Genomic DNA, 25,136 nt, shown 5'->3' with positions numbered 1-25,136 from the left:
AGCCTGCAGGCTGCATTTGGCCCGCATCACTCCTGAGCATAGCCCAAATCAGACTAAAATGTAATTGGGAAATATTAAATAAAATAAATAAAACTACAAAAAATAGATAAATTTACATTTTAAAAATAAGTCAATATGTAGCCACAGGAACCCTTATATATGGTCTAGTGGCTCCTGTTTCTAGATGAATTTGACACTACTGATCTAGCCCAACGTCTTATTTTTAAAACAGGAAAACTGAGATGTAAAAAAGCGAAATGATTTTACCAAAGTCACACAGTTAGTAAGTGGCAGAGAAGGTAGGATTCAAACCTAGGCCTTTGAAGTTCCTATAAGGCAGTATGGTTTAATGGAAACTGTAATACTAGTGAGAGAGTCAGACAGGGGCACATGCACAAGGGATAAAGCTGGGACCTCAGTTTTCTCATCTGTAATATGGGGGGGAGGGGCTGGACTAAATGACTTGTAAGTTCCCTTCCACTTCTTTATCTATGATCTTGTCTCCTGACTCAGAATCCAGTCATTGCCAGGACTGTTCCTGTGCCTCCTCTGTCATTCCCAATCTGGCCCTACTGCTGCTAATGGAATCTCAGCTATGGCAAGCCCCAGAAGATTTCAAAGAATTCCCCAAGACTTTGGTCTGTTTCTCTCCAAAGTGACTTCACAGCATCCAAATCACCATTTAAATATGAGCAACCAACTTACAGTCTTCTATCAATACCCTCTGTGTGAGGTCCACTTAATGAGTCTCTTAAGTATTAGCCCCTTGAAGATTGAGCCTGCCCTAGAGGGACTTCCTTGGGGCCCTGAAGCAGCTGATGCCTTCTCTACTTCAATCTGCTACAGACTAGCAAATATTTAACATTTCTGAAAAACACTGGAGGTTGCTGATGGATCAGGCTCAAGGCAGAACTATTTGAAAAGGAAAAAATCTATGAGGTAGCACTATTGCTCCAAAAAGAGAGTGCTTTGTGAGGATGGGGGACAATGGAAGGCATTAGGGACCATGATGGAGCAGACAGAAGAAAGTCAATAGCCAATGACAGCAGATAAAATGCGACCAATCCACAGGAGGAAAAACTAGTTCTATCCAAAAGCTTAAAAATAGGAATTCACTCAGCGTACCAAGTATAGGAAGTCCAATATTTGCTCAGCAACCAAAGGATAGGAGAATAAAGACAGTTGTGACAAGTTTTTTATTTTTGTATTGGTGTTGGTTTTTTCTCCCCATGACTTCATTTGGTGAATGGAACTCTTGTTATAGAAACTCCCTCCACTAAAGTGGATCAGCAACTCATTTGTAACTTGTAATCTTTATCCTTTGCCTGAGGTACTGAGGAGTTAAGTGATTTGCCCCTGCTTACACATTCAGTCTATATAAGGGGCAAGATTTGAAACTGGGTCTTCCTGCCTCCATACTCATGTTCTATCCTCTATTCCAAGCTGCCTCTTGAGAATATTAAAAATAACCTTACATATCTCTTCCTTCTTTACAGAGGTGGGGGTACTATGGGTATGGAATTCTGGATATAATGTCAGATGTGGTTGACGTGTTGGTGGGTTTCACTGATTTTTTTTTATTTTATTTTTTATTCTTTAAGAGATGGCTCTCTGGGGCAAAGAGGGAATGAGAGGGGAAAGGTATTTATTCAGAAATGGATGTGATGTAAAAACAAAAGATGTCAAAAATGTGAAAGTACAGCCTTACAAATTAGCACAATTTACTAGATATCAGCAAAAAAAAAAAAAAAAGCAGCTCGTCATTTCCTTAAAGGGAATCAGTTTTCATTAGAATATAATCTTCTTGTTAGTATGAATTCACTTGTATTGATATCCTCCATGCCTAAGACAGTGCTAAATAAATGCATGCTGTTTGATTTACCTTAAAGAAATAGTTACTCACTCTGAAAGAGTGGACAAATGGCTCTTTTCAAAGCTGATCTAATAATTATAACACTTTGTATTCATATAGCAAAGTACTTCAAACAGACTATTTAATTCAATTTTCACAATAGTCTATGTATTAGTTACAGCAAATAGTGTCATATCCATTTTACGGAAGAGAAAACAAACTCAAAGAATATGTGGTTTAACCACAGGTGTATACATCATAAGAAGGAGAACAAGGATTTAAATGAAAATCTTTTAACTTCCTACCTGTATGACTCTGGGCAAGTGACTTAATCTTTGAGGGCCTCACTCAGACCATGACAGAATTGAATGAAATGACTGATAAGGTTTCAGCCAGTACCAAGTCTAGAATTTTATGACACTGAATGACTATAATTTTAAGTCCCTTGTCATTACATCATGTTGCCTAGTAGGTCAGCAAGTGGAATTTCACTAGACGTAAACTAGTTAGTTTTCAAAGTAAAGACTAGACACCAGTGTGTAAGAGAAAGAGCAGGAGGAAGGAAGGAAAGAAGGAAGGAAGTAATGAAGGAGCAAAGGAAGGAACAAAGGAAGGATGGAAGGAGAGGAAGAAAGGAAGAAGAGAAGGAGGGAGGGAGATAAATGAAAGAATGAATAAATAAATGCTCAGGACATACTTTGTAAGCAGACCTGTAGATTTCTACAAATATCTGTAAACAACAGTACCAAGAAAAAAGTAGGTCATATTTGGAAGAATGATAAAAACCAAGCATGAATATAGTTAAGTATGCATATAGGCACGCAAGCAATGGATATGTTGGTTATTGTCAATACAAGTGTACAAAAACACGCAAGTTTAGTGTGTGTCACTAAGTAGCTGGGTGACATCTAATGAATCACTTAACATATGTGGCACTCAATCTCCTAAAATGGGAATGATAATACTTTGCTTAAATAATGCTTACTTGTGTAAAACTTGAAATAAATGACCTCTACAGTACCTTTCAGCTCCAAGTCTTCTAGGATTCTAAGTATAGCTTGGTCCAACAGCAGACGAGTCTGGCTGTCTGCTGACATTGCTATTTTTAACCGAGGAGTATGTGCCAAAACAGAAGATGATAAAAACTAGGTAGATGGTTCCATGATCCACCAACCCCAAAAAGAAATTGCTTGGGGTCTTCTTCATCAACTGCACTGACCACTCTCTGTCAACTAACATATTGCTGCCTAGGCTCCTTTCAAATATTTTAGAAGCCCTAGATCACCAATATTAAAAGCTGTTTCTTGAAGCTGGGGAAAAGAGGGAGCTGTGCATAAGTCTTCTTTTCTTCACATAAATTCCCCAGTGATCTATAGATGATGATTTCCTTTGTAAACTCAGGTTAGTTTTCCATAGCAAACACATCCATGCCAGGGCTGGTGACTGACTGAATAATGGTCTAACAATGTACTTTCTAATAAAATTGGATTTCAGACAAACAGGGGTCCGGCTCATTGGCTCTACAATATCCCCTCCTAGACCCACTGAGAACTGTGTATGCTGCACCACCACCTTGGAAAAAAGTGGCACAACAGAAAGAAAAAGAAAGCTGCTAAATAGCTATGTGACCTTGAGCAGGTCTCCAAACCTCACTCAGTTTCCATTTCTTCTCATTTAAAAAGAAGGAATTAGAATGCATGACCTCTACAAGCCCTTCAAGTTCCAATACTTCCATGGGCTTAAAAAATGCAGGGTAAGAATATCTGGGTATTAGTCCCAGCTCTGCTGATGGCTAGAAGAACAAGGTATGCCCATTTGGGGAGCCGATTTCCTCATTTGCTAAATGCAAAAAGTGGATTCTTCCAGCTCTCAAAGTCTATGCTGTTAAATGCACCACCACCACCACCACCTCTATTGAACTATGGTACTGCTGCCCAACTGGGTTGAGAGAGCAAACATTTATATAGCTAAGTCAGAGGAAGGGAACAGTGGCTGAGAGAGAGGCACTACTTAAATGCTTACTACTGTATTATATGTAAGGGGCAGGTAAGTGGCAAAGTGGATAGAGTGTCCAGACATTTATAGCTGTATGACCCTGGGCAAGTCACTTAACCCTGTTTGCCTTGGTTTCCTTATCTATAAAATGAGCTGGAGAAGGAAATGGCAAACCACTATAGTATCTCTGCCAAGATAACCCAAATGGGGTCATGAAGAGATGGACTTGACTGAAAAATGACTGAACAGCAACAAGACTAGAGCAGAAGCCATGTCTGGTCTATTCTTGCATCTCCCTCAGAGTCTAGCACAGATTTTGAACACATCAAACACACAAAACAGACTTGTTGGACAGAACTGAATTTCTAGAGCAAGGGAGGGAGTCTCTATCTTACAGTGATAGATTTTGTGCCTTGGATTTCACTTTATATCCTAGCCATCCACTCACCAAATACCTTGTCACCTCAGCCAGAAACTGTGCCATTGAGGACTTAACTCTTCCTTCTCCAGAGCTATTGCCCTGGGCCCTTGCTATCCTGATTGGCAGTTCACTGACATTGACCACTACATCTAGGCCCAACTTCACACATGCTTTACTTTATTCCCTGGCCATCTTTTCAAAAAACAGTTTTGACATCCCATAGAGACCATCCTCCTACCTTCTCTCCTCCAGTCTAGTCAAGTCAACACACATTTATTAAGCACCTGTTATGTATCACACAGTGTACTAAGTGCTGGGGATAGAGATTGGGGGCGGGGGAGGGGGGGAGTCTGTCTGTACTCTCAAGGACACTATAATCTAATGGGAGAGATGATATGCAAACAACTATATGGGAAGACTATGTAGGCAGCAGGTGATGCCTATATAGTGATTGAGAAGGGCCTGGAGTCAGGAAGACCTGAGTTCAAATGTGACCCCAGACATTTACTAGCTGTGTGACCCTGGGCAAGTCACTTAACCCTATTTGCCTCAGTTTCCTCATAATGAGCTGAAGACATGGCAAACCACTCCAGTATCTTTGCCAAGATAACCCCAAATGAAGAGTCAGACACAATTGAAAAAACTGAACAACAACAAATATTCAAATAAATAAATATATAAGTGTATACATATACATACAAGATAAATTAGAGATGATCTCATAGCACTGAGATTAAGATTGGAAATGGCTCCTTGCAGGAAGTGGAACTTTGGCTGAGACTTGAAGGATTCCAGCAAAGCCAAACCCAGTAGCCTTTTCATAGTCTTCATTCTCTTCGAAATCTCTGAAGTATTTGACATCTTTGGCTATCTGCTCCTTGGAATTCTTCCTTCTAGATATTCTGGGAGAATACAGCTCCTTACCTTTCTATCTCAGAGCTTCAGAAGAAAACTAACCACTACACCATCACAAGGTTCAGACATATCTAGCTATACTGCAATATAGAAAACATACACCGCCACGCACCCAAACACACCACAGGGGCAGCTGAGACCATCTAATGTTTCTCAGAACCCTTGCGGCTTCCCTAAGAACAGCTCAGTGCTTAGACTCTCAACTTCACTCTGTGAAGAAAAATTCTCCAACAGGTTACAGAACTTCTAAGGCCTCTTTGGCACAGATCAGCATCTGAAGTTTTCTGAGTCAGAAAAACAATTCAATTCGATCTAATTCAGGAAGCATTTATTTCATACTTACTCTATTTCTGGTACTGTACTAAACACTAGAGATGCAAATTAAGTCCCTGCCCTCAATGAAATTATGTTCTAAGCAAGGCTAAAATGTCTCAGATAAAACTGAAGGCAAAAGAACCATCTTAGCATAAATGAGAGTGGAAAAGGGGTCCCAGTAAAGTGTTCTACTTGTTATTAAGAGATACCCACTCCCTCCATGTTGGGACCTCTCTCCTTTTTGACCCAGTGGAGAAAGGAAGAAACTGAAACTTCAGAATGCTAGGAACTTTTGGCAAGAAGGGATCACCAGAAATGAGCTAATCCCTTCTTGACAGGACTGGGCCTAAAACACAGTCAGATCACAGGACTTAGAGCTAAAAGAAAGCTTTAACAACATCTAGCCCAGTCCTTTCATTCTCAAACCAGAAAACAATCACAGCGAAATTAAGTGGTTTGTCCGAGGTCACACAGTCAGCAATTAACAGGGCTGAGATTTGAAATAAGGTCCCCATAATCAAATCTTATATTCCTTCCACTAGACTACCATGGAGCAGTTAGGTAGCACAATGGATAGAGAGAGGGCTGGGCCTGGACTCAGAAAGACTCATCTTTCTAAATTCAAATCTGGCCTCAGACACTTACTAGCTGTGTGACCCTAGGTGAGTCACTTAACCCTTTTTACCTCAATTTCTTCATCTGTAAAATGGCAAACTACTCGAGTATCTTTGCCAAGAAATAGGGGGTCATGTGGAGTTGGACATGATTGAAACAACTGAATAACAAGATTACCATGGGCATTTACTCTGCTTCTAAGTCTCTGGAATTAAAATCAAGGATTCCCTCAGTTACCTGTTTAATGTCTCAGATCCCTCACTCCCTTCTAACCTTAGAATGCAACCTTTCCTGGGCACCATTGTCTCAGGCTGAAATGACAGCATCTACTGGAGGGACTACTGCAAAGATGCAGGTACCCTTCTTAGGATTCCCTACATAAGCTTTCCCCTCCAAGTACATTTTTAGTCAATTACCATGTATTTACAGTGAGCATAATTATACCTAATTACTTAATTAGCATGACTATATGCAGTTACTAACTCTGATTATGTCAGTGAAGCATGGAAACAAATGAGGTCATAAGAACCTACAAGAAGGAAGAACATTCTGGCCCAGAGACTTAAAGGAAGGGAAACAGAGTGGGGCATATCCTCCAGAACACATTGAATAAAGCCTCTTCAAAAGACTCCATTGACATTCTCTCTAAAGACAGACCGTATCAGTAATTTCTAGGGTCTCAGAACATTCAGGATGATTTAAGGGAAATAATATTTTCATAGTCTACTCTCCTGGTGGTGGGAAAGAAATCCAGGAAGAAGCTAAGCACATCAGAAATTGTGGGAAAGTAAAAATCATGACCAGTTCAAAACTCATCATCTAGTTAGTAGCAGAAGAATTCAGAATATGGTCATAGACTCATAGACTTAGAGCTAGAAGGGACCTTAAAGGTCATTGAGTCTAACATCTTTATTTTACAAATGAGGAAACTGAGGCCCAGAAAATTTAAATGATTTGCCCCAAGTTACATAGGTACTCTGCTTCTGAGTCTCTGGAATTAAGATCAAGGATTCCCTCAGTTACCTGTTTAGTGTCTCAGATCCCTCACTCCCTTCTAACCTTAGAATGCAACTTTTCCTGGGCCAGAGAAATTTGAACCCAACTTCTCTGACTCCAAAGCCCATCATGTCCTTTTACCCTGTACCCTGAACCCAGTACCCTGCTGACTCAGACCTGGGAAATGTCTTAGAGCTTTGGTTTCATAGCATAAGAGGACAACAATACTTGCTGTAATAGTTCCCAAAGTATACTCCCTTCATGGAGGCTAATATCCTTCCAACAAAAAAAAAAAGTAGTCAATGCATTCAAAAGAACAATCTCCTGAGGCTTAGGGTTCACCACACCTATTGACAATAGTAACCTATTGATACCTTCTGAGTCTGAAAATGAGAAAAAATAAAAGTCCAAGAGAGGGGGGAAAAAGATAATTGAACCTCACTCAAACTTTTTGCACCACTAAATGACTTCCTGTCAGTGAGAACATGGGAAGTACCCACTGGGCAAGAATGGCTACAAATTAAATATTCTCCTCACCATTGGTGGTGCAGCAATCTAGCTACCATGTAGCTGCCAGTGTGATTTTCCTAAGATGCACGTCTGACAAGGTCACTCCTGCTCTCTATAACCTTTAGTGGCTCCCTATCACTTCTAGATACAAATTCCTCCATTTGGCATTTAAAATTCTTCATAACCTGACTCCTTACATATTGCTAATATGTTGCCCTTTGAGGTTACATTGTATCTTCAGTGTTCTCACACACACACACACACACACACACACACACACACACACACACACACACACACACACATACTGTTTCCCCTGTATGAATTGTCTACTGTATTTGAGTGCAGAAGTTTCACTGGTGTCTTTGTACCTACCCTCAGTGTCTATCACAGTACATGGAATCTAGTAGGCACTTAATAAATGCTTGATGAAACTCACAAAAAAAAACCACCTAAGGCACAAATAGCTTGTAAGTGGTCTATAAATGTAAGCTATTATTATTGCTATTGTTATTATCTTAGATCCAAAATAATGAACCTGTAATGAAAGAACTTTTAAGCCCCATGACAGGAAGAGAAGGAGATATATCCCAGTTCCCCTGAAATCACAAACTGTAAGCAATGACCTACTCATAGGGCCACCCTGAGAACATCCATGTATTTATTTAAAGAAGAAGATTAAAGAAGAAAATAATCTTGTAATCTCCCAATTTACACACTGGTTACATTTTTCTTACCCCTCAGATCCAGCCAAGGCCAAATCTTTAAAGCAACAATGAAGAGAAGGAGAAATGTCCTTCCTGCACCACCAACCCTTCCCATTTTCCTTCCTCAGCTTCAATTTTCCCAAATAGGGAAATCCCAGCCCAAATTCTAAGCGCCAGCTGCCCAGGTCTCCATTCACACAAGTCAGGGCCGTCTGCTAGAGAGATAGCCAGTTTGTGCTGCTGCGGTATCAGCAGCTGCTGCAGGGAGGGGCCATAGCATCAGAGACAAGGGAGCCGGTTTTCCATATTTCATCTATGAGTCCATTATGCTGAACTAAGTGGCTGGGAATAAACATTAGTCATTATCCTATACTAAGTGATGTTTGTTAGTATAAAGGGTGACAGAAATCTATATCATGCCAATGTACTATTAATACGGCATTAAGCATATAGACTCCTGCTTCCCCACTGTGGCTGGAAAACTGGTATTAATAATTCCTCCTTCAGAAAAGGCAGGATCCAGGGCCAACTGAGTTTCTTGACATAGGTAGAGGCCTAGGAAAAGGAGGAAAGAGGTTCTCTCTTAGGAAATGCTGGTACTGGTCATAAAATTATTGTTATGAAGATTATCAGTCCCAGAATCTTCAAACTACCCATCAGGTTGATGATAGAGGCCAGAAGACATTTTTATGGGGGGGGGGGAAGGGTGAGGGTAGAAAGTGAGCAAAGATTAAGAAAATAAATTCATCTACAAGAAATGCCCTACTGAAACTTCCAGAGAGCAGCACTTCAACAAAAATGGTATTTCTGAAGGCAAGAAATGAAGGAAGAAAAAAGACTAGAAATAGCTATGAGACTTGTGAAGATTCAAGAGTAGTAATAGTGTGGCTGTGGAATCAGTTTGGTTTTTTTTTCCTATTAGAGCATTAACATTTCCCTCTCCTCTAGTCCTCCCTATTAGGAGTCACTAGCTATTTCTCTTCTCTACAGCATTTCCAAGGCAGCTAGGTGGCGAAGTGGTTAGAGTACCAGGCCTGTAGTCAGGAAGATGTGAATTCAAATCCAGCCTCAAACACTAGCTGTGTGAGGGCAAGTTGGGCAAGTCACTTAGCCCTATTTGCCTCAGTTACCTCATCTACAAAAATGAGCTGGAGAAGAAAATGGAAAACCACTTGAGTATCTTTGCCATGAAAATCCCAAATGAGATCATAAAAATTCAGACATGACCGAATAACAAACAATAGCATTTCCAGAGGACACATAAAGCCTACGCAGTGTGGCAATATCTCAATAATGAGTGGTATTCACCATTCATTCACTCACATTTATTGAGCACCTTTTACACTCATAGTTCTGTACTATGGTCTATGGGGGATAGTTAGCCAGTCAGTCAATAAGAATTTATTAAGTGCTTATCATGTACCAGGCAGTATGTTAAGTGCTGAGGACACAAAAAAGGGCAAAAATAGTTCCTGGCCTCAACAAGCTTATAGTCTAGTAGGAGATATAAAGAAAAAATAATACACAAAGGTTCTTGTCTATAAGAGGCCTATTGACTAGTTTGGGAAACAAAATAAACACATATGAACAGTTAAATGGCAGTAAGAGAGTTTTAAAAGAAAAACAGAAAGCTAAGAGATGTCATAGACTAGTATGAGATTAAGTGATAAATTAGTGATACATACAATATGTTTCATGAATTTCATGGGAAGGAATAAATTGGAGAGATCAGGAAAGTCTTCAATGAAAGAGACAGAAATTTAGTTATGCCTTAAAGGACAGACATGATTTAAAAAGGTAGAGAGAAAGGGAGGATTCCAAAATAGGGAGAAAGGCAAGCAAGCAGTTGGGAATATATAACTGTACTCTAGAAAAGAAGTCAGGGTAGGTGATATAAATTTTTAAATTAGCCTAATAGAGAAGAAGGCTTAAGTCATGAAAGTAGATGATTTTTTGATGAAGAAAGTTCCCATTGAGAAGGACTAAAGCCTGAAAAATGGACTTTGTTTAGAAAACAAAGAGGGGCCATTTTTAAAAGACAGAAATGAAAACAGAGGAAGGAGTGTGTTACATAGGCCAAGAGAGAAGAAAATTTCAAGGAGTTGGGTGGCTAAAACTGTCAAACAATACAGAGATTTCAAAGAGATGAAAACTAAGGAAAGGGTACTGGATTTGACAGGTCAACAATAGTGACTTGAGAAAGCAAATTTAGATAAATAGCAAGAGTATACATCAGATGACAAAGGCTCAAGGAGGAAATAGATGATGAGGAAACAGAAGCAATGTATTCTGTCTATACGCTTCAAATGGTAGAAATTAATGGAAAGTGAAAATAAGACAGAATCTTGAGAGGGGAAGAACATCAAGAAACTTTTGGTGAGCAGGGGGGATAGTAAAGCCTATGCATCCTTAAAGGAAGAAGAATAAGAACCAAAGGAGAAGGAGATATTCAAGATGCTATAAAGAGGGTACTAGGTGGCATAATGCATAGAGCCTTGGACCTAGTCAGGAAGACTTGAGTTCAAATATGACCTCAGACAGTAACTGTGTGATCTTGGGCAAATCACTCAACAGTTGTCTGCCTCACTTTCCTCAACTATGATGAGGAGTTATCTCTTAGGTTTGTTGTGAAGATAAAATGAAAGAATACTTGTAAAGCTCTTTGCAGATCTTAAGATGCTATATAGATGGTATCTATTATCACTATTAGAAATAGATAGGGGAATGGAATTAGCCTTGAAAAAGAAAGAGGGCACTTTTTTTTCTCAGAAGAAAGAGAGAAGCGTGAGAGAAAAATTGCAGAGAAAGATGCTTTGAAGCCAAAAGGAGGAAGTATTAAGGAACTCACACCAGATGGTCTCAATTTTCTCAACAAAAGCCAAGATATCTGCTGAAAACAAAATTTGGAGAGATCAAATTTGAGGGCTTAAGAGGAGTAGAGGTTTGGAATAACCACTATGGAAAGCATGCCTTAGGAACTGGCAAATATTGACTAATAGGATTGTTAACCATGACAGGATATGTCTCATATGGAAATGGGTATATTTGAGCACAGATAATCACAATGTTACTATAAATGACATTTAATCTTCCCCACACATTATCTAGACCAAAAATCCACTGCTTTACCCCAAAGAAACCAACCCAATGCCTCTAACCTAAAGTTGTATAGGTATGTTGCATTTGATTTCAAAGAATTAGACATTCTGCTTGGCACCAAAATGTAGAATTAGGATCAAGGATTATAATTGATGGGGAAGCAGATTTTAGCTCAATGTAAGGAGAAATTTCCTAACAAGTTGAAATGAAATAGGCCACCTCTAAAAGTAATAAGATCTCTTGCTGAAGGTCCTTCAAGCAAAAGCTGAGTGACTATTTCAGGTGACATGGTAGAAAGGGTTGATAATTCAGATAGGAATTACACTAGATGACCTCTAGGGCCTATTCCAAATATGAAATTTCTTTATTCTTTGGTCATAGCTGTGGACTAGGGCTTGAGGAGAAGGGGCAGGGAAGGAAACCCTGATTTGGTAGTCATATACTTTGGGAACATCCATAGCTAACCCATATTCCATTCCAAAGTTTAAGAATACTTTTTTATAAGTAACTGGGCATGCTGAAATAAATAGAGAATGAAAAACATGAGTCAAATTAATGACATAGGAAGTGAGAGACATACAAAAAATCAAGTAAACAAATCATACCAATAAGAGATTTGATGTAATCTATTCAATAGATATTTGTCAAGTGCCTAGTATGTGTAAGAGCATTTATAATGAAAACACAGGTAAAAGAAAGAACTTCTGTCCTAGATTCATCCAACACTGGGGATATTCAACTGTTGTGGCTTCAGGAAGTAATGATGCTCGGTACAGGGGTCCGTTTTTTCCCTTTCATTCCTTCCAGAGTTACAATGCTCAGTGTAAGAATAGCTCCTTGAGGGCAGGGACTGTGTATCATCAAAAGAGATGATGTGTGTGAAAGTGTTTTCAAGCATAAAGTGTTATATAGACGTAAGCTATTATCATTATTATTGTTGTTGTCATTATTATTCATCTTTGTATTCCCAGATGCCTCACAGAATGTCTTGCCTATAATATGTTGATTAAATTGATATGTTTGTTGAATCATACAGTGAGACCCCTGGGGATCCACAAAATGAGCATTCCTCCCCTCTTACCCACCTCTCCTTCCCTCACCAATCCTCCAAATGGAGGGATTGTAGTCTGGTCTGTAGCATCACAAAATGTACTTCACTGATTTATCTGCCAAGAAGCATTTGGATTTAATTATTTATGATAGTGTCTCATTGCACCCTAGGATGTGTCCTGGAGTCTGTTCTCAGAGACTGATCAAGTCTTTGTAATCAGAGCCCTTGCTGCTGTCTCAGCTAGTAAATCTCAACTGAGAAGTGGGGTGCTCCCATCAGTGTGCCTCTGAATCATCCAGAGGATTAGCAGAATGAAGAGGATTAGCCAAGTCTGGCTACACTGCTCCTGTGTGTTGCTTTTCATACCATTTGTGTTTTCTGGGAAAAACTGAGAACTATCCCATGTCCTTGCATAGGACAGAATGTAAGGGCCCTTTTCCTATACCTAGGTTATTCTACAATACACAACCATATTATTTACCCTTTTGATAAGGTTTTCTCCCCTCACCTATAAGCCCCTTGTAGGGTCAAAATCTGTTTTTTCCCTAGATGAGTCTCAATGCCAATTTTACATCCTGAGTCTTCATGCAAATAATTCAGGAGGGACCTGATAAGCAGATAGATAGATAAATAGATAGATAGATAGATAGATGAATAAATAAACAAATGGATAGATAGATAGATGAATAAATAAATAAATAACAAACAAAAATTACAAACAGGTCTCTAGTTGTCCTAAAATCCAGAAGTTTCAGGGATGGTATTATACCTATCATCTTCTATACATTGGTAGGATAGTAGAAAGAGCACCATATTTGGAATCAGAGGACCTGGGTTCAAATGTTACATCTACCACTAACTAGTTATATGAGAAATTTTTTCACTTCTCTATTCCTCAGTTTCCACACTGAGGAATTCTCTATCAGCTCTAATAGTCTATCATCCTCTGACTGACTGGCAAGAAACAATCAGGTCAATGATTATTACTAGGTCCTCCTTTCACCCTAACTTGGTAGTACACTATCAGTCTGAGGGTGAAATGTGTACATTGCATGCATAAAGAGCCTGTTTCACCATTGGTGTTTAATACACTGTAAATAATGATCAGATTATTCTGCCCCTGGATCACAAAAGCTTAGCTAAAGTGAACATCTCCAACCCAGTAGCTCCCAAATCCCTGATCAAAGACAGCTGCCTCCCCAGAATGCTTATGATCATCAACCCTAGAATGAAATATGGTACCAATAACCAACCCCATGAGGAAGCTACTCTCTCCATCAAACCCAAGAAGGACCAAGAGTTGTCTAGAATAAGCCTGGTCTCTGGAAAAGGCTTTGAGCCAAAGCTATGCCATTATTTCCACAGGACATGCCTAAAATATGGGTTCTTACCTGCTCTCCTCCCATCCTTCCCTCTACTTGCCATTGATACAGCCATTATTCAGAATCTAAGTCTTGTTCCTAGAACTAGGAGACAGCTAATGTTTGCGCAGCAGCATTTTGGGGGTGCAGATATCTACTGCTGGACCAAGCCTATTACCTGGTATCTTCCAGCTAGCTCACTGAAAGCCTTATCAGTAGAAGAAAAGATTTGGGGAAGAGTTGCCAAATACCCATCCTACTGTGACCCCAAAATGAATGGGCATTAGCAGTACTGAATAAACCTCCTTTCCTGAATCAATTTGGCTAAGGTGTGAGAGAAATTAGGGGGCCGCCCAAGCAAGAAGAAAAATCTAATGCTGCAGTATGCCTTCACTTTCAAATAGTTGAAAGATAGATGGTTAGTCTTGAGTGTGTGGAGCAGGGTGATGAAGTGGAGTTCACTTCACCTCTCTAGGCCTCAGTTTCTTCATTTATAAAATGAGGCATTTGGATTAAGCTTTCTTCTAACTCCAAGATTCCATTATCTATATGTGACTGAGTAACATTTGAGAAGCCTCAGATGTTTGGGCTCTCCAGCCAAATGCCCAGCCCTTCCTCCTGCAAAACTATGGGGGTTTGGTTCTTCTGGGCACAGAGCGAGCCTGGAGAGGAGATGCAGTCAGGAGCGACAAGTTCTGCCTTAGGAAAGGAGCCATTCAGGCAAGTCCAAGTGTCCAAGAAAGGGGCCAACAAGGAGCACAGAGGCAAGAAGAAGAGATGCAAAGGGATAAGAAGGAACTGAGTCCTCTAGGAATACTGGGAGTCCTTGTCTACCCATGTGTGTAGCTTGTTTTGTGACTGAACACAAACAGCAGCACACTCAAAGTCTAGTCTTCCCTGCTAAGAGGAGAAGCTAGAGAATGTTTATATTCAAATGGTTCTTCCTTCCCATTCATTCCTTCTTTACCGTAGTCACTGGCTTTGCAAGAGTTTTGCTTACTCATAACATTGCACTCTGGCTAGACATAGATCATCTGTAGTAAAGCCACAGACTGGGTCACAGCCAAGATATGTCTTGTTTATTTCTTCCCTTCTCCTCATCAGACAGACCCTTTGCCTCTGACCTCTCTTCCCAATCTTCTCTGAGCTTTATCTGACTTGGGAAATAAATAGATCACCTTAGGTAAAATCACTGAGCGTACCCTGGGACAGGCAGGAGGGCAGGAGGCTACTGAAGGCAGCAGAAGGTAAGGCCCTCCCTCCACAGTGCTTTGAACCTTTTCCTCCCCTGCTGACTCGGAACACAATAGAGATTCTTCCTCACATCTGTTCCAGAGCCAGGCAGGGAGAGCCTATTTGGAAGTGGGCAGGAAGTGGTAGATGGCAGAGAATGAATCTCTAGTGCAAGAATCCCCAATCCTGGATCTTTGGCCAGACCAGCCCCCTCCCTCTCCAAAGGGGAACTCTTCTACTCAAGTACTCACATGTGTCCGGCTTGTGGCAGTTGTGTCCCTGTCGGAAGTACTGAGGATTCTCGATGACAGGGATTCGAGTCATGCCGATCACCACTGTGTCCGGCCCGGCGTCCAGCGACGAGGGTGTGGTGATACCATGGTTTATGTGGTGTAGTGGGCTAGCTGAATCCTCTTCACCACTGATTACGGCCACTGGACCTGCATAAGTCACAACACAAAGAAAATAGGGTCATCAGTCAAGGTTGGCCCCTGGCTCCTGCTCCACACCCACATCTGGTACACCTCTCATCCTCCCCCAGTACTGTGTGTCGAGAATAATAATAGTTAAAGCTTACATAGTGTTTGAAGGTTTTCAAAGTACTTTGCATGATATTTCATTGATCCTCACCCTGGCAGGTAGGTGCTGTTATTACCCTCAGTTTACAGAAAACTGAGGTTGAAAAATGTTAAGTGACTTGCCCAGGGTCATAGAGGATTCAAACTCAGGTCTTCTTGCCTCTAAGATCAGCACTGTTCCCACTACACTACCCATTTGTCTGAGAACAGAGGCCAATCAGAAAAGCCTCTACTGATCCCTAGATATTCCTCATAATGGCTCAAACTAAGACATAGAATCAGGGAACCAGGAAGTCTATATCCCAATAGGAAAAGAAAAATGATTACCAGAGCCATCAAGTTATATTACATTAAAAAGAAACAGCATGGGCATGAAATACTGAGAAGTGCAAGTCATTTCCCTAATAATCTACTTTACTAAATACAATACAAAAAAGAGCTCTCCAAGTTGATAAAAGCAAATGATCCAGATAGGAGAAAATAAAGGGGGAGGGGTATCTCAGACTTTTTGACCAATTCAGATATTAGAATCATAGTTCTCATAGGATCAGAGATTTATAATTAGAAAGGGCCTTAGAGGCCATCAGGCCCAACCCTTTATCTTACAAGATGGGTAAACTGAAGTGCAGAGGTGAAGTGTCTTGCCCAAGGTCACATAGTTGTAAGTGACTGCGGTAGGATCTGAACACAGGTCTCCTTAGTATGCCTTCCATTATTCCTTGCGGCCTCTCTGTTTTTAAAAAGAGCCATATACTGGGGATAAATGCAAAAGAGTATAATGACCGTGTCAGGAATACTAAAAGAAAGAATGAACTTGTGTTAACTAGAAAGGCCCTTTCTGGAGTTTTACTTAGCATTTATGTTGTAGGCAAGAGAACAATGGAAGAAGTGATAAGACTTCAAGGGGTTGAATGGTATAATAATACCCACTAAGAGAGAAGGCAGAACTGTTCGATTTCCATTTGCTTCTATTTTCTCTCCCAAGAAATATGATAATAAGACAAAAAAATAGATAATTAGTCTATTGAAAACCAAGATAAGTGGGAAACTATTAGCAGAGCACCTAATTGTCCTTTATGAATTTGTCACCTAGCACTGATGAACTATATCCAAGGTTACCAAGAAAACTTGTATATGTAGATATGATTGCTAAGCCACTTTTGGAGTGTGTGTGTGTGTGTGTGTGTGTAAGACAGAGAGAGAGCGATACAGTGGAGGTTGATGGTGGAGGTGGGAGAGAGTGGGGTGGGGGAGAAAAGACAGAGAAAGAGAGAGAAAAAGAGAGAGAGAGAGAGAGAGAGAAATGCTCCAATGTTTAGAAATGAAAAACTTGATTCCACTAACTCTATAGGCCAGTGAGCTTGACTTCAATTACTGGCAACATTCTAAAACACACTATTAAAAAGATCAATCACTGATGGATTGATTAATAAGATGGCTTGTAAATACTGGGAAAGGGAAGTGATGATCATTATAACTCAGAATGAGTTAATCAAGAACAAGTCATACCAGACTAACCTCATTTCCTTTTTTTGACAATGTTATTAGATAAGTTGAGCAGGGTAATGTCATAGCTCTATTTCATTCTATATTTTTTTATTATAAACTTTTTTATATAATAATATTTTATTTTTTTCCAATTACATGTTAAAAAAAATTTTAACACTTAAAAAAAAAGTTTTGAGTTAGAAAACATGGAGTTGCATGACCTAGATGACAGTAGAGTTGAATGAATTCAACTGCTTAAATGACTAGACCAAACAAAATCATGCTTATATGTTTGATTTCAACCTGGTGGGAAGCTTCTAGTAGAGTGCTTCTGGGCTCTGTCCTTGGCCCTATTCTGTTCAATGTTTTTATCAGTGATTTGGATGAACACTTAAACAGTACAGTTATCAAATTTGCAGATGACATGTATCTGGAAGATAGCTAATGTGCGATATGAAAAAAAAATGGAATCCAAGAAAATCTTGACAAGCTAGAATGATGGCCCAAATCAAGGCTAGAATCCAACTCCAACGAGATGAAACTTAGTAGTGATAAAAATAAAATGTGCTGGAAAGAGTACCAGATTAAGAGTCAGGAGACCTGGTTTGCAGTCCAACTTTGGCTGCTTACTTGCTAGCAGATCAACAGACCATTTAACCTCTCTGAGTCAGTTTCTTCCTTTATAAAATAGGGGATAATCATATCTGCCCTGGCTTAACTCACAGGCAATTTGTGAGGGTAAATTGATATATTTGAAGGAACTCTTAAAAAATCTATATAAGTACAAAGTATTATTGTTATTTATGTATTTAAAATGTATACTCCCACTTCTTCCAAAAAGGATTTGAAACAAGTTATGATTTGCCTCCACAGGATTTTTCTAATGGGAAGGTGGGAAAGATGGAGAAATGCACAAAGTATATTTTAAAATCACATGTGGTTTGCATCTCATTTGCATATTATTTATGTCTGTATGAACTATGCAATTTATTCTCGGTCAATCTTCCTTGCTCCTTCCCACTTTCCACAAATATTTATCCAGCACCTGTTATGTGCTAAGCACTGTGCTCGGTGCTTTGGAGGAAACAAAGACGATTCATTTTCAAGTTAAAATGTTACCATCACTATGTTGAAGGCTGTCATTTCTTGATTTTTTTCTTCTCTCTTCCTCCTCACCTGCCCGTAATCATTCACCCAGACCCCTAAACTACAAATATAAAGTGCAAAGGAAAGAGATAGATAAAAACCAGAGACATGTGAAGGGGAATGATAAGGACCATCAAAACCACTTGTCAGGATTTTGTAGTGGGGTTTCCTTCAGCAGGCAGTGATTTGAGTTAGACCTCTAAGGTTCTAACAAACTCAAAAACCCTCAAACTCTATGAAAATATACATCAAGCCTCCAATGGCCTAATGAAGAATACAAGATTAAGATAACACAACAAAAGCCTTGTGTAAGCCCTGATAGACCAACTCAAATTTCCCAGATGGCCTCAGGTAACACTATAACCTTTTCCACCTCCATTCTCTGCCCCTCCCCGCAATCCAAAAAAGCGGCCTGGGGGTAGGGAGGTAGAGGGAATTAAAAGGTTGTTCCAAAAGGAAGTTTATGAGGCTAATAAGCAGAGCATTACATATCCTCCCCAACAGTGCTGTTGATAGTACAATATTTTGATAGGCATGTGAGGCAGTGCTGTAAACTATACCAGCTGGAATTGTTTGTAGCTCAGTGAACCCTTAGTTAAAAATGGCCACTCTGCTAGATACGTGGACACCAGACAAAGTACACGCTGTGATTTAGTTTTCAGGCTCAAAAAACATGTCCAATGCAAAAAATCCATTGCCAACTTGTCAAAGATAATGGAGAAAATGGTTTCCATTGACAAAGTGGTAGGCAAAGTTTCAAGAAAGAAGGAAGGGCACCTGCAAAGCTACGAGAAAGGAAAGGCCAGCAAATGCAACTTAATGGGCCTCCATTTTACTCAATAAGCTTCAGAGAGCTTGGCCCAGGCCATGACAAATGTTTGAATCTGTCAGAGATTATGTGAAACAGCTGCAATACCTTGTTGCCTAAATGCTTGTAATAATTTTTTGCCCAGCAATAAAATCAGTTTCTTAGAGACCCTCGCAAGCTTTGCCCCTTGACAATCTTCTAAGATAATGCACAGGTCTGGTGAATGACAGAAGGGACTGAAAGTCTAGTAGTAGGGACATGCCACTGGTTTGGTTCAGTTTAGTTTCAAGCCTGCCTGAATACAGCAGTATGAACTAAATGACATCTGAAGGTCCCCTTTAGTCCTGTTTCTATAATAAGCATCTCTGGAGGGATCCTCTCTGAATAGTGAGTGTATTTCTGTTTTCCTATAGACATTCACTCTTTCCTAGTCTCTCCTCTTTCCCCTCCCCATCCTTTCTCTCTCAGACGAATAAAATCTTTAAGTTAGAGCAAAAACAACAGTCCAGTCTTCCAGAGACTTAAGCCTATCTCATTTCCTCTTTTAATTATCTCGCTTCAGTTCAATTTGACAGACATGAAATAAGCACCTTTTGTATACACAGCAGTATGGCAGGCACTGGAAATGACAAAAGAAGTTTAGGTAAGAGATGATGATGTGGATGATGGTGATGTGGTCCCAGCCCTCATGGAATATACTGACTAATAGGGTGATAAGATCCTAACACAAATAACTGAGACACAGAGTATCGCATGCCCAAGGTGCAGAACAAAATTTTAAGTGAAGTCTGGCTAGGAAGTAGGGGTGAGTATATCATAAAAATGAGTGCTTCAGAAATCTATGCCTCAACACCTTTGTTTTATAGGTCAGGAAACTGTAACCCCAATGGTTAAGTGAATTGCCATAGAGCAAGGGAGTAAAAGCTAGAACTCAATCAGAGGTCACAGTTACTTAGTGGCAGAGCCAAGTACTTCAACTAAGGGGTCTGAGCTCTCAGTCTGGATTTTTCCATTATATCATGTTGCCTTTATTATATAATACCTTGTATTTTTTGTTGTTGTTTCACATGATTGTGTCTCGTAATCCCCACTAGACTACATGCTCCCTGTGGTATGTATGTGTCAAGTCTTATACTTCTTCCTTATTTCCCATTGTGTTTAGGAAAGTAAAAGCACATAGGAGACACTTAATATAACCTGCACAGAATTACCAATCTAAGACCTGAAAAAGCCTTCAGAAGCCAACTGATCCAACCTGCAGCTGAACAGTCCTTGTACATCCCCCAAAAGTGATCATCCATTAGAGCTTGAAGTCAGACTTCCAATGAAGAGAAAATGGTACTTACTACCTCCCATGGCAGCCTGTCCTACTTTGGGACAGCAGCTGTAATTGTTAGAATTTTCCTCTCTGAAACCTGAACCCATCATTGTTCCCGGTTCTGGCTTTTAAGGCCAAGCAGAGCAAATCTAGTCCTTGGTTCATATAGCAGCCCTCCAAATATTGAAGACAACTATGATGTCTTTCTCAAATCTTCCCTTTGGCAAGCTAAACATCTCTAGCCTGTTCTACTTTGGGACAGCAGCTGAAATTGTTAGAATTTTCCTCTCTGAAACCTGAACCCATCATTGTTCCCAGTTCTGGCTTTTAAGGCCAAGCAGAGCAAATCTAGTCCTTGGTTCACATAACAGCCCTCCAAATATTTGAAGACAACTATGCTGTCTTTCTCAAATCTTCCCTTTGGCAAGCTAAACATCTCTAGTTCCTTCCTTTAATCTTCATGTGACTTATTCTCCAATCATTTCACCATACTTTTTGCCCTATTTTTGACATCCTACAATTCATCTGTCTTTCCTATATTGTGGTGCCTAGGACAAAAAGCAGAACTCTATACATATCCTGATCAAAGCATAACATAGTAGAAATATTTCTTTTCTCATACTGGACACTATGTCTCTCATACTGCACCCTAGGATGGAGATAACTTTTTTTTTGGTTGCCATTTCATACAACTGAGAAACTGACACTGTTGGCATTTTGTAACCCACTAAAATCCTCCAGAGCTTTTTCAAACCCACTGTCATCTCTCCCTACCTCTTCCATCCTGTATTCACGAAGCTGATTTTGTCAACCCAATTGGAGAATTTGATACGTATCCATGTATCCATATTACATTTCATCTCATCCAATTCACCCCATCATTTTAACCTGCCAAAATCTTTTTTGGTCCAAATTCTTTCATCCAACACATTAGATATCTCTCCAAGCATTATGTCAGTGGAAATTTTGGCAAACGTGTTATCTATGCCTTTATCCAAGTCATTGATAAAAGTGAGGAACTACACAGGACCTAGGAATGATCACTGGGGAACTATGTTAAAGACCTCTCTCAAAGTTGACATCCAATGATTAATGGCTACTCTAGGTCAGGTCATTGAATCAATTTTAAATTCATATAACTAGCCCATGTGTCTTTATCTTATTCATGTATAGTACAAGAGATGCTGTCATATGTTTCACTTAAATCTATTTCTACAGCATCCCCATCATCTACCAATTTAATCACCTATTGAAAGAAAAAAAAGGAAGTCTATATAGTGTGGCATAACCTGTTTTGATAAAAAAAAAATTTAAAAATAGGCTGACTTTTAGTGATTCTTGCTTCTTTTTCTAAGCATTTACAAATTTAGCGAGATGTTCGAGAATGTTACCAGGACTAGTCTATAATTTGCAAAATCCATATTGGTTTTGGTTGCTGTTGTTGTTTTTTTTTAATGGGATCAAATATTTGCCATTTCCCAGTCCTGCAAAAAGTTAACAAGCATTCATTAAGTGCTCACTATGTGCTAGGCAGAAAGAATCTGAATACAAGCAAAAGAAAGACAGTCCCTGCCCTCAAAAAGCTTTCAATCTAATGGGGAAGACAACACAGAAAAAGAAACTGGAAAAAGAGGAAAGAAGTTACTGGTACAGGGTAAGGGGGGATGACACAAAAGTAGAAAAGTCCAGTCTGATAAGAAATGAAGAAATGACTATTCTAGTTCTCTTATTAAATGGAGGTTCTGGAAGGAACCCTCTACCCTCCAATGAGAGGGAGAGACCTCAGGAGTAGAGGGTACTTCTGAAGAGTGAGTTCTAGAGCTAAAGTGATCTTCTAAAATGAAGAGGTGAAGAGATTTTCCCATTCTCCAAGTCTTTCAAAGCTCACTGGTGACAAAGAATTACAAAGCTCAGTCACCTCCCCGACCCCCCCCCCCACATACTCTCATTTCTTTTATCCTGTTCCTTTAAAATAAGGTATACTCTTTCCAGAGCCAAATGGCAGTCATGAGTCCCTTCTTACCAAGCCTCAATGAAATCTATGAAGTCAAATCTGCTTCCTGTAGTTCACTCCCATGTATTACCTATTCTTTATTATTTGTATATAAATATAAGGCCCTGTATTTTATTGCTATCTGCCTTCTCAGATATTATCTCTGGGAATTACTGGTACTCTCTTCTGCTATTCTTCCTGTCATACATACTTCTCTGTGTGGGACCAGACTCATCAGATCTATGTGGACAGTTTTCTCTTTCTCCTTTCTTTTTCAATTTAAATACCACCTGATTAAATTTATGAGTCTCCAGGCAAATATGATTTTTATCAGCCCTTGTTAGGTATAGCCCATCATTTGCTAAGGCAATATCCAGAAAAATGTTCTTCTCAGACACTAACCTCTAAGGTAGCTGTTTACTTATCAAATCTGCCTTTCACTTCAGAAATGCCTACTTTCAAACAGTGGCAGTGATAAAAAAAAAAAAACACCACCTGTGTCCCCCAAGGTATTTAGTTTTTTGGCCAGGACTTCATCATTCTTAACCATGTTTTCTAGCTTCCTCCAAATGGTAGCATTTATTCCCACCTGAATAACCAGCAGTGGACAATAGGTGTCAGATTTGACAATTCTTGGGAGGAGGGAAGGGGTCTGGCATATCCCCAATACATGCCCCAGGAAAATAAACTATCTTTACATTATTTCTATTAAATAGAGTCCTCTGTCTCAGATCTTTAATTGATTACAACTCCTTGATGGGGGCTGGGGGGGTAGTGAGTGGTTGGCATTGGTCTCTAAATGTGCAATGTCTACTTTGATGACCTGGATAGATATACAAGGACTGTTTGGACTTTTCAATGAGGGACAACAAAAGACTTAGTAACAATTAAGCCAGGGAGTATAGGCACATCCCTATTCAGGAAGCATCTCGGAATTAAAAGTATGTGACACAGGGCTTGTGACTGAGAAGACCTTATCTTCTTCAAGGACTTGGATGAGATTTAGCATTCATTCAATTCCAAGCTCCACATCTACTACTTGTGAAAGATATTTTACCAGTCTCATAATTTAGTACTATCTACAATGCTTAGAATTTGCCACCTAGGAATGAGGAGGGGGGCTGTGAGTCCATTAAGGGATATTTAGACATATTAAATCTACATAGATGTCATGGTGCCTCCCTAAATGTTTTCCCTAAATTGTTACCACAACCCAGAGATGCTCAATCCACTGTCCACCCACTGACTTCTTCCTACACACACTCTCATTTGTGCATAGCATCACTGTCCATTCACCTCAAAGGCAGAAAACTCAGGAGTTTACTGGGACTCAATTAAGACCACAAAGCTAAAATGATGCCTCTGTCCATGTGAATCGCTTTCCTTTCCTCTCTTCCTCTTTCTGGCCACTATATTTTGAGGCATCTCTCACAGCCAAACAAAAACAAAAATCTTAATGAAGTATGGAGGCCCTGAAGGCGGAAGCACTTCCTCTTCCTATCTTAATAAACAGTGCACAGAATCTTATTAAGATACTGAAGGAGAAAAGAAAAATGGAGAAAACCTCAGGTGTCTAGGGAGTTGTCTTCTATTTTCCTGAAGCTGCCAGAGGCTAAGCAGGTCAAGAAAATGAGTAAAGCCTCCTGTATCTGAGTTCCTGACACACACAGAGACCATCTTTTGCCTTCTCCCTGCTTCTCTCCTGTCACTAATCCATTTCTAATTGTACAATTACTCTAATAATAAACAAAAAAAAATTAGGAAAAAACTACCTTGAAGCCTGTTCACTGAGTTCAAGCTTTTGAAAAAGCACTGCAAGGACATACAGCTCTCTTCACATTAATCTCTTCTCCAACCTGTTGGGTTTTGTTGTTGTTATTTTGAGACACGTAGTGGTCTTTGTTCTTTCAAGCATAGAATAATAGATAAATTGGGTAATTAGGGAAAGCCTGATGCTTCCAACAGGTGTTTATTTGTTTTTCTTTCCCTACAGCAGGATGGACCACACCGAATCTCCATGCTGTCATACCTCTCTTTCCTGTCTCTCCTTTTCTCGGAGGAGACAACCAGAGATCATACATAGTGGGATCCTCTTTTTTGGGTTCTTTTACTAAACACACCAAATTAATATGATAAGAATAACTGTTCAGGCTTTTCTGTGTTAAGAAGAGCTCAAATCTGATATGACTGGACCACAGGAGTATTAATTAGAGACATGGGCTCCTCAAGACTCTTCAAAGTAAGGAGAGCTATGGCCTAGAGGTTCTTAGGATGCTCTTCCAGATCCTACAAAAGGCCTTTATCAATTGACCATGTGTAAATGTAGTGGGGTCCAAGACAGAAGACCCCTTCTGTGTGTGACAAAGAGTGACAAAAGAGAACACTCCACAAATAGCACCTTCCCAAATTAAATCATTCATGCCTCAGCACCAAGTTTGTATTGCTCCAAAGACATCTACCCAGTAGGCTAGGCCCAGAGTCATCTTTGGTATTGGAGATGGAGTACAAGGACCCACAAGATCCATTTCTGTCCCTTCTGTATGCCAATACATGGGACATTGCTGAAACAGAGATGATATGCCTAACCAAGGTGTAGATGGCACACAACTGGGAAAGGATAACACATTAGACAGTAGAGTCAGTGTGCAAAACAGATCTTAGGCCCACTAGGCCAAATTTAATATGATACATTTTAATGAAGGTAAACATAAAATTTTACACTCATATTTCAAACC

General features: G+C 39.7%; 1 protein-coding gene across 3 annotated transcripts in view; it reads right to left on the bottom strand.

Moving 5' to 3' along the window:
- The window catches only part of NTRK3 (neurotrophic receptor tyrosine kinase 3), a 449,021-nt gene that overhangs the window by 153,642 nt on the left and 270,243 nt on the right, over positions 1 to 25,136 (bottom strand). For all 3 annotated transcript variants that reach the window (XM_027852115.1, XM_027852116.1, XM_027852117.1), the window contains one exon: positions 15,322 to 15,510. In XM_027852115.1, the coding sequence (XP_027707916.1) occupies positions 15,322 to 15,510 (189 nt within the window). The remainder of the gene's footprint in view (positions 1 to 15,321; positions 15,511 to 25,136) is intronic.

Source organism: Vombatus ursinus, unplaced genomic scaffold, assembly GCF_900497805.2.
Source record: "Vombatus ursinus unplaced genomic scaffold, bare-nosed wombat genome assembly UNPS02009205.1, whole genome shotgun sequence".
Taxonomy (NCBI): domain Eukaryota; kingdom Metazoa; phylum Chordata; class Mammalia; order Diprotodontia; family Vombatidae; genus Vombatus; species Vombatus ursinus.
This window is presented reverse-complemented; position numbering and strand designations above follow the sequence as displayed.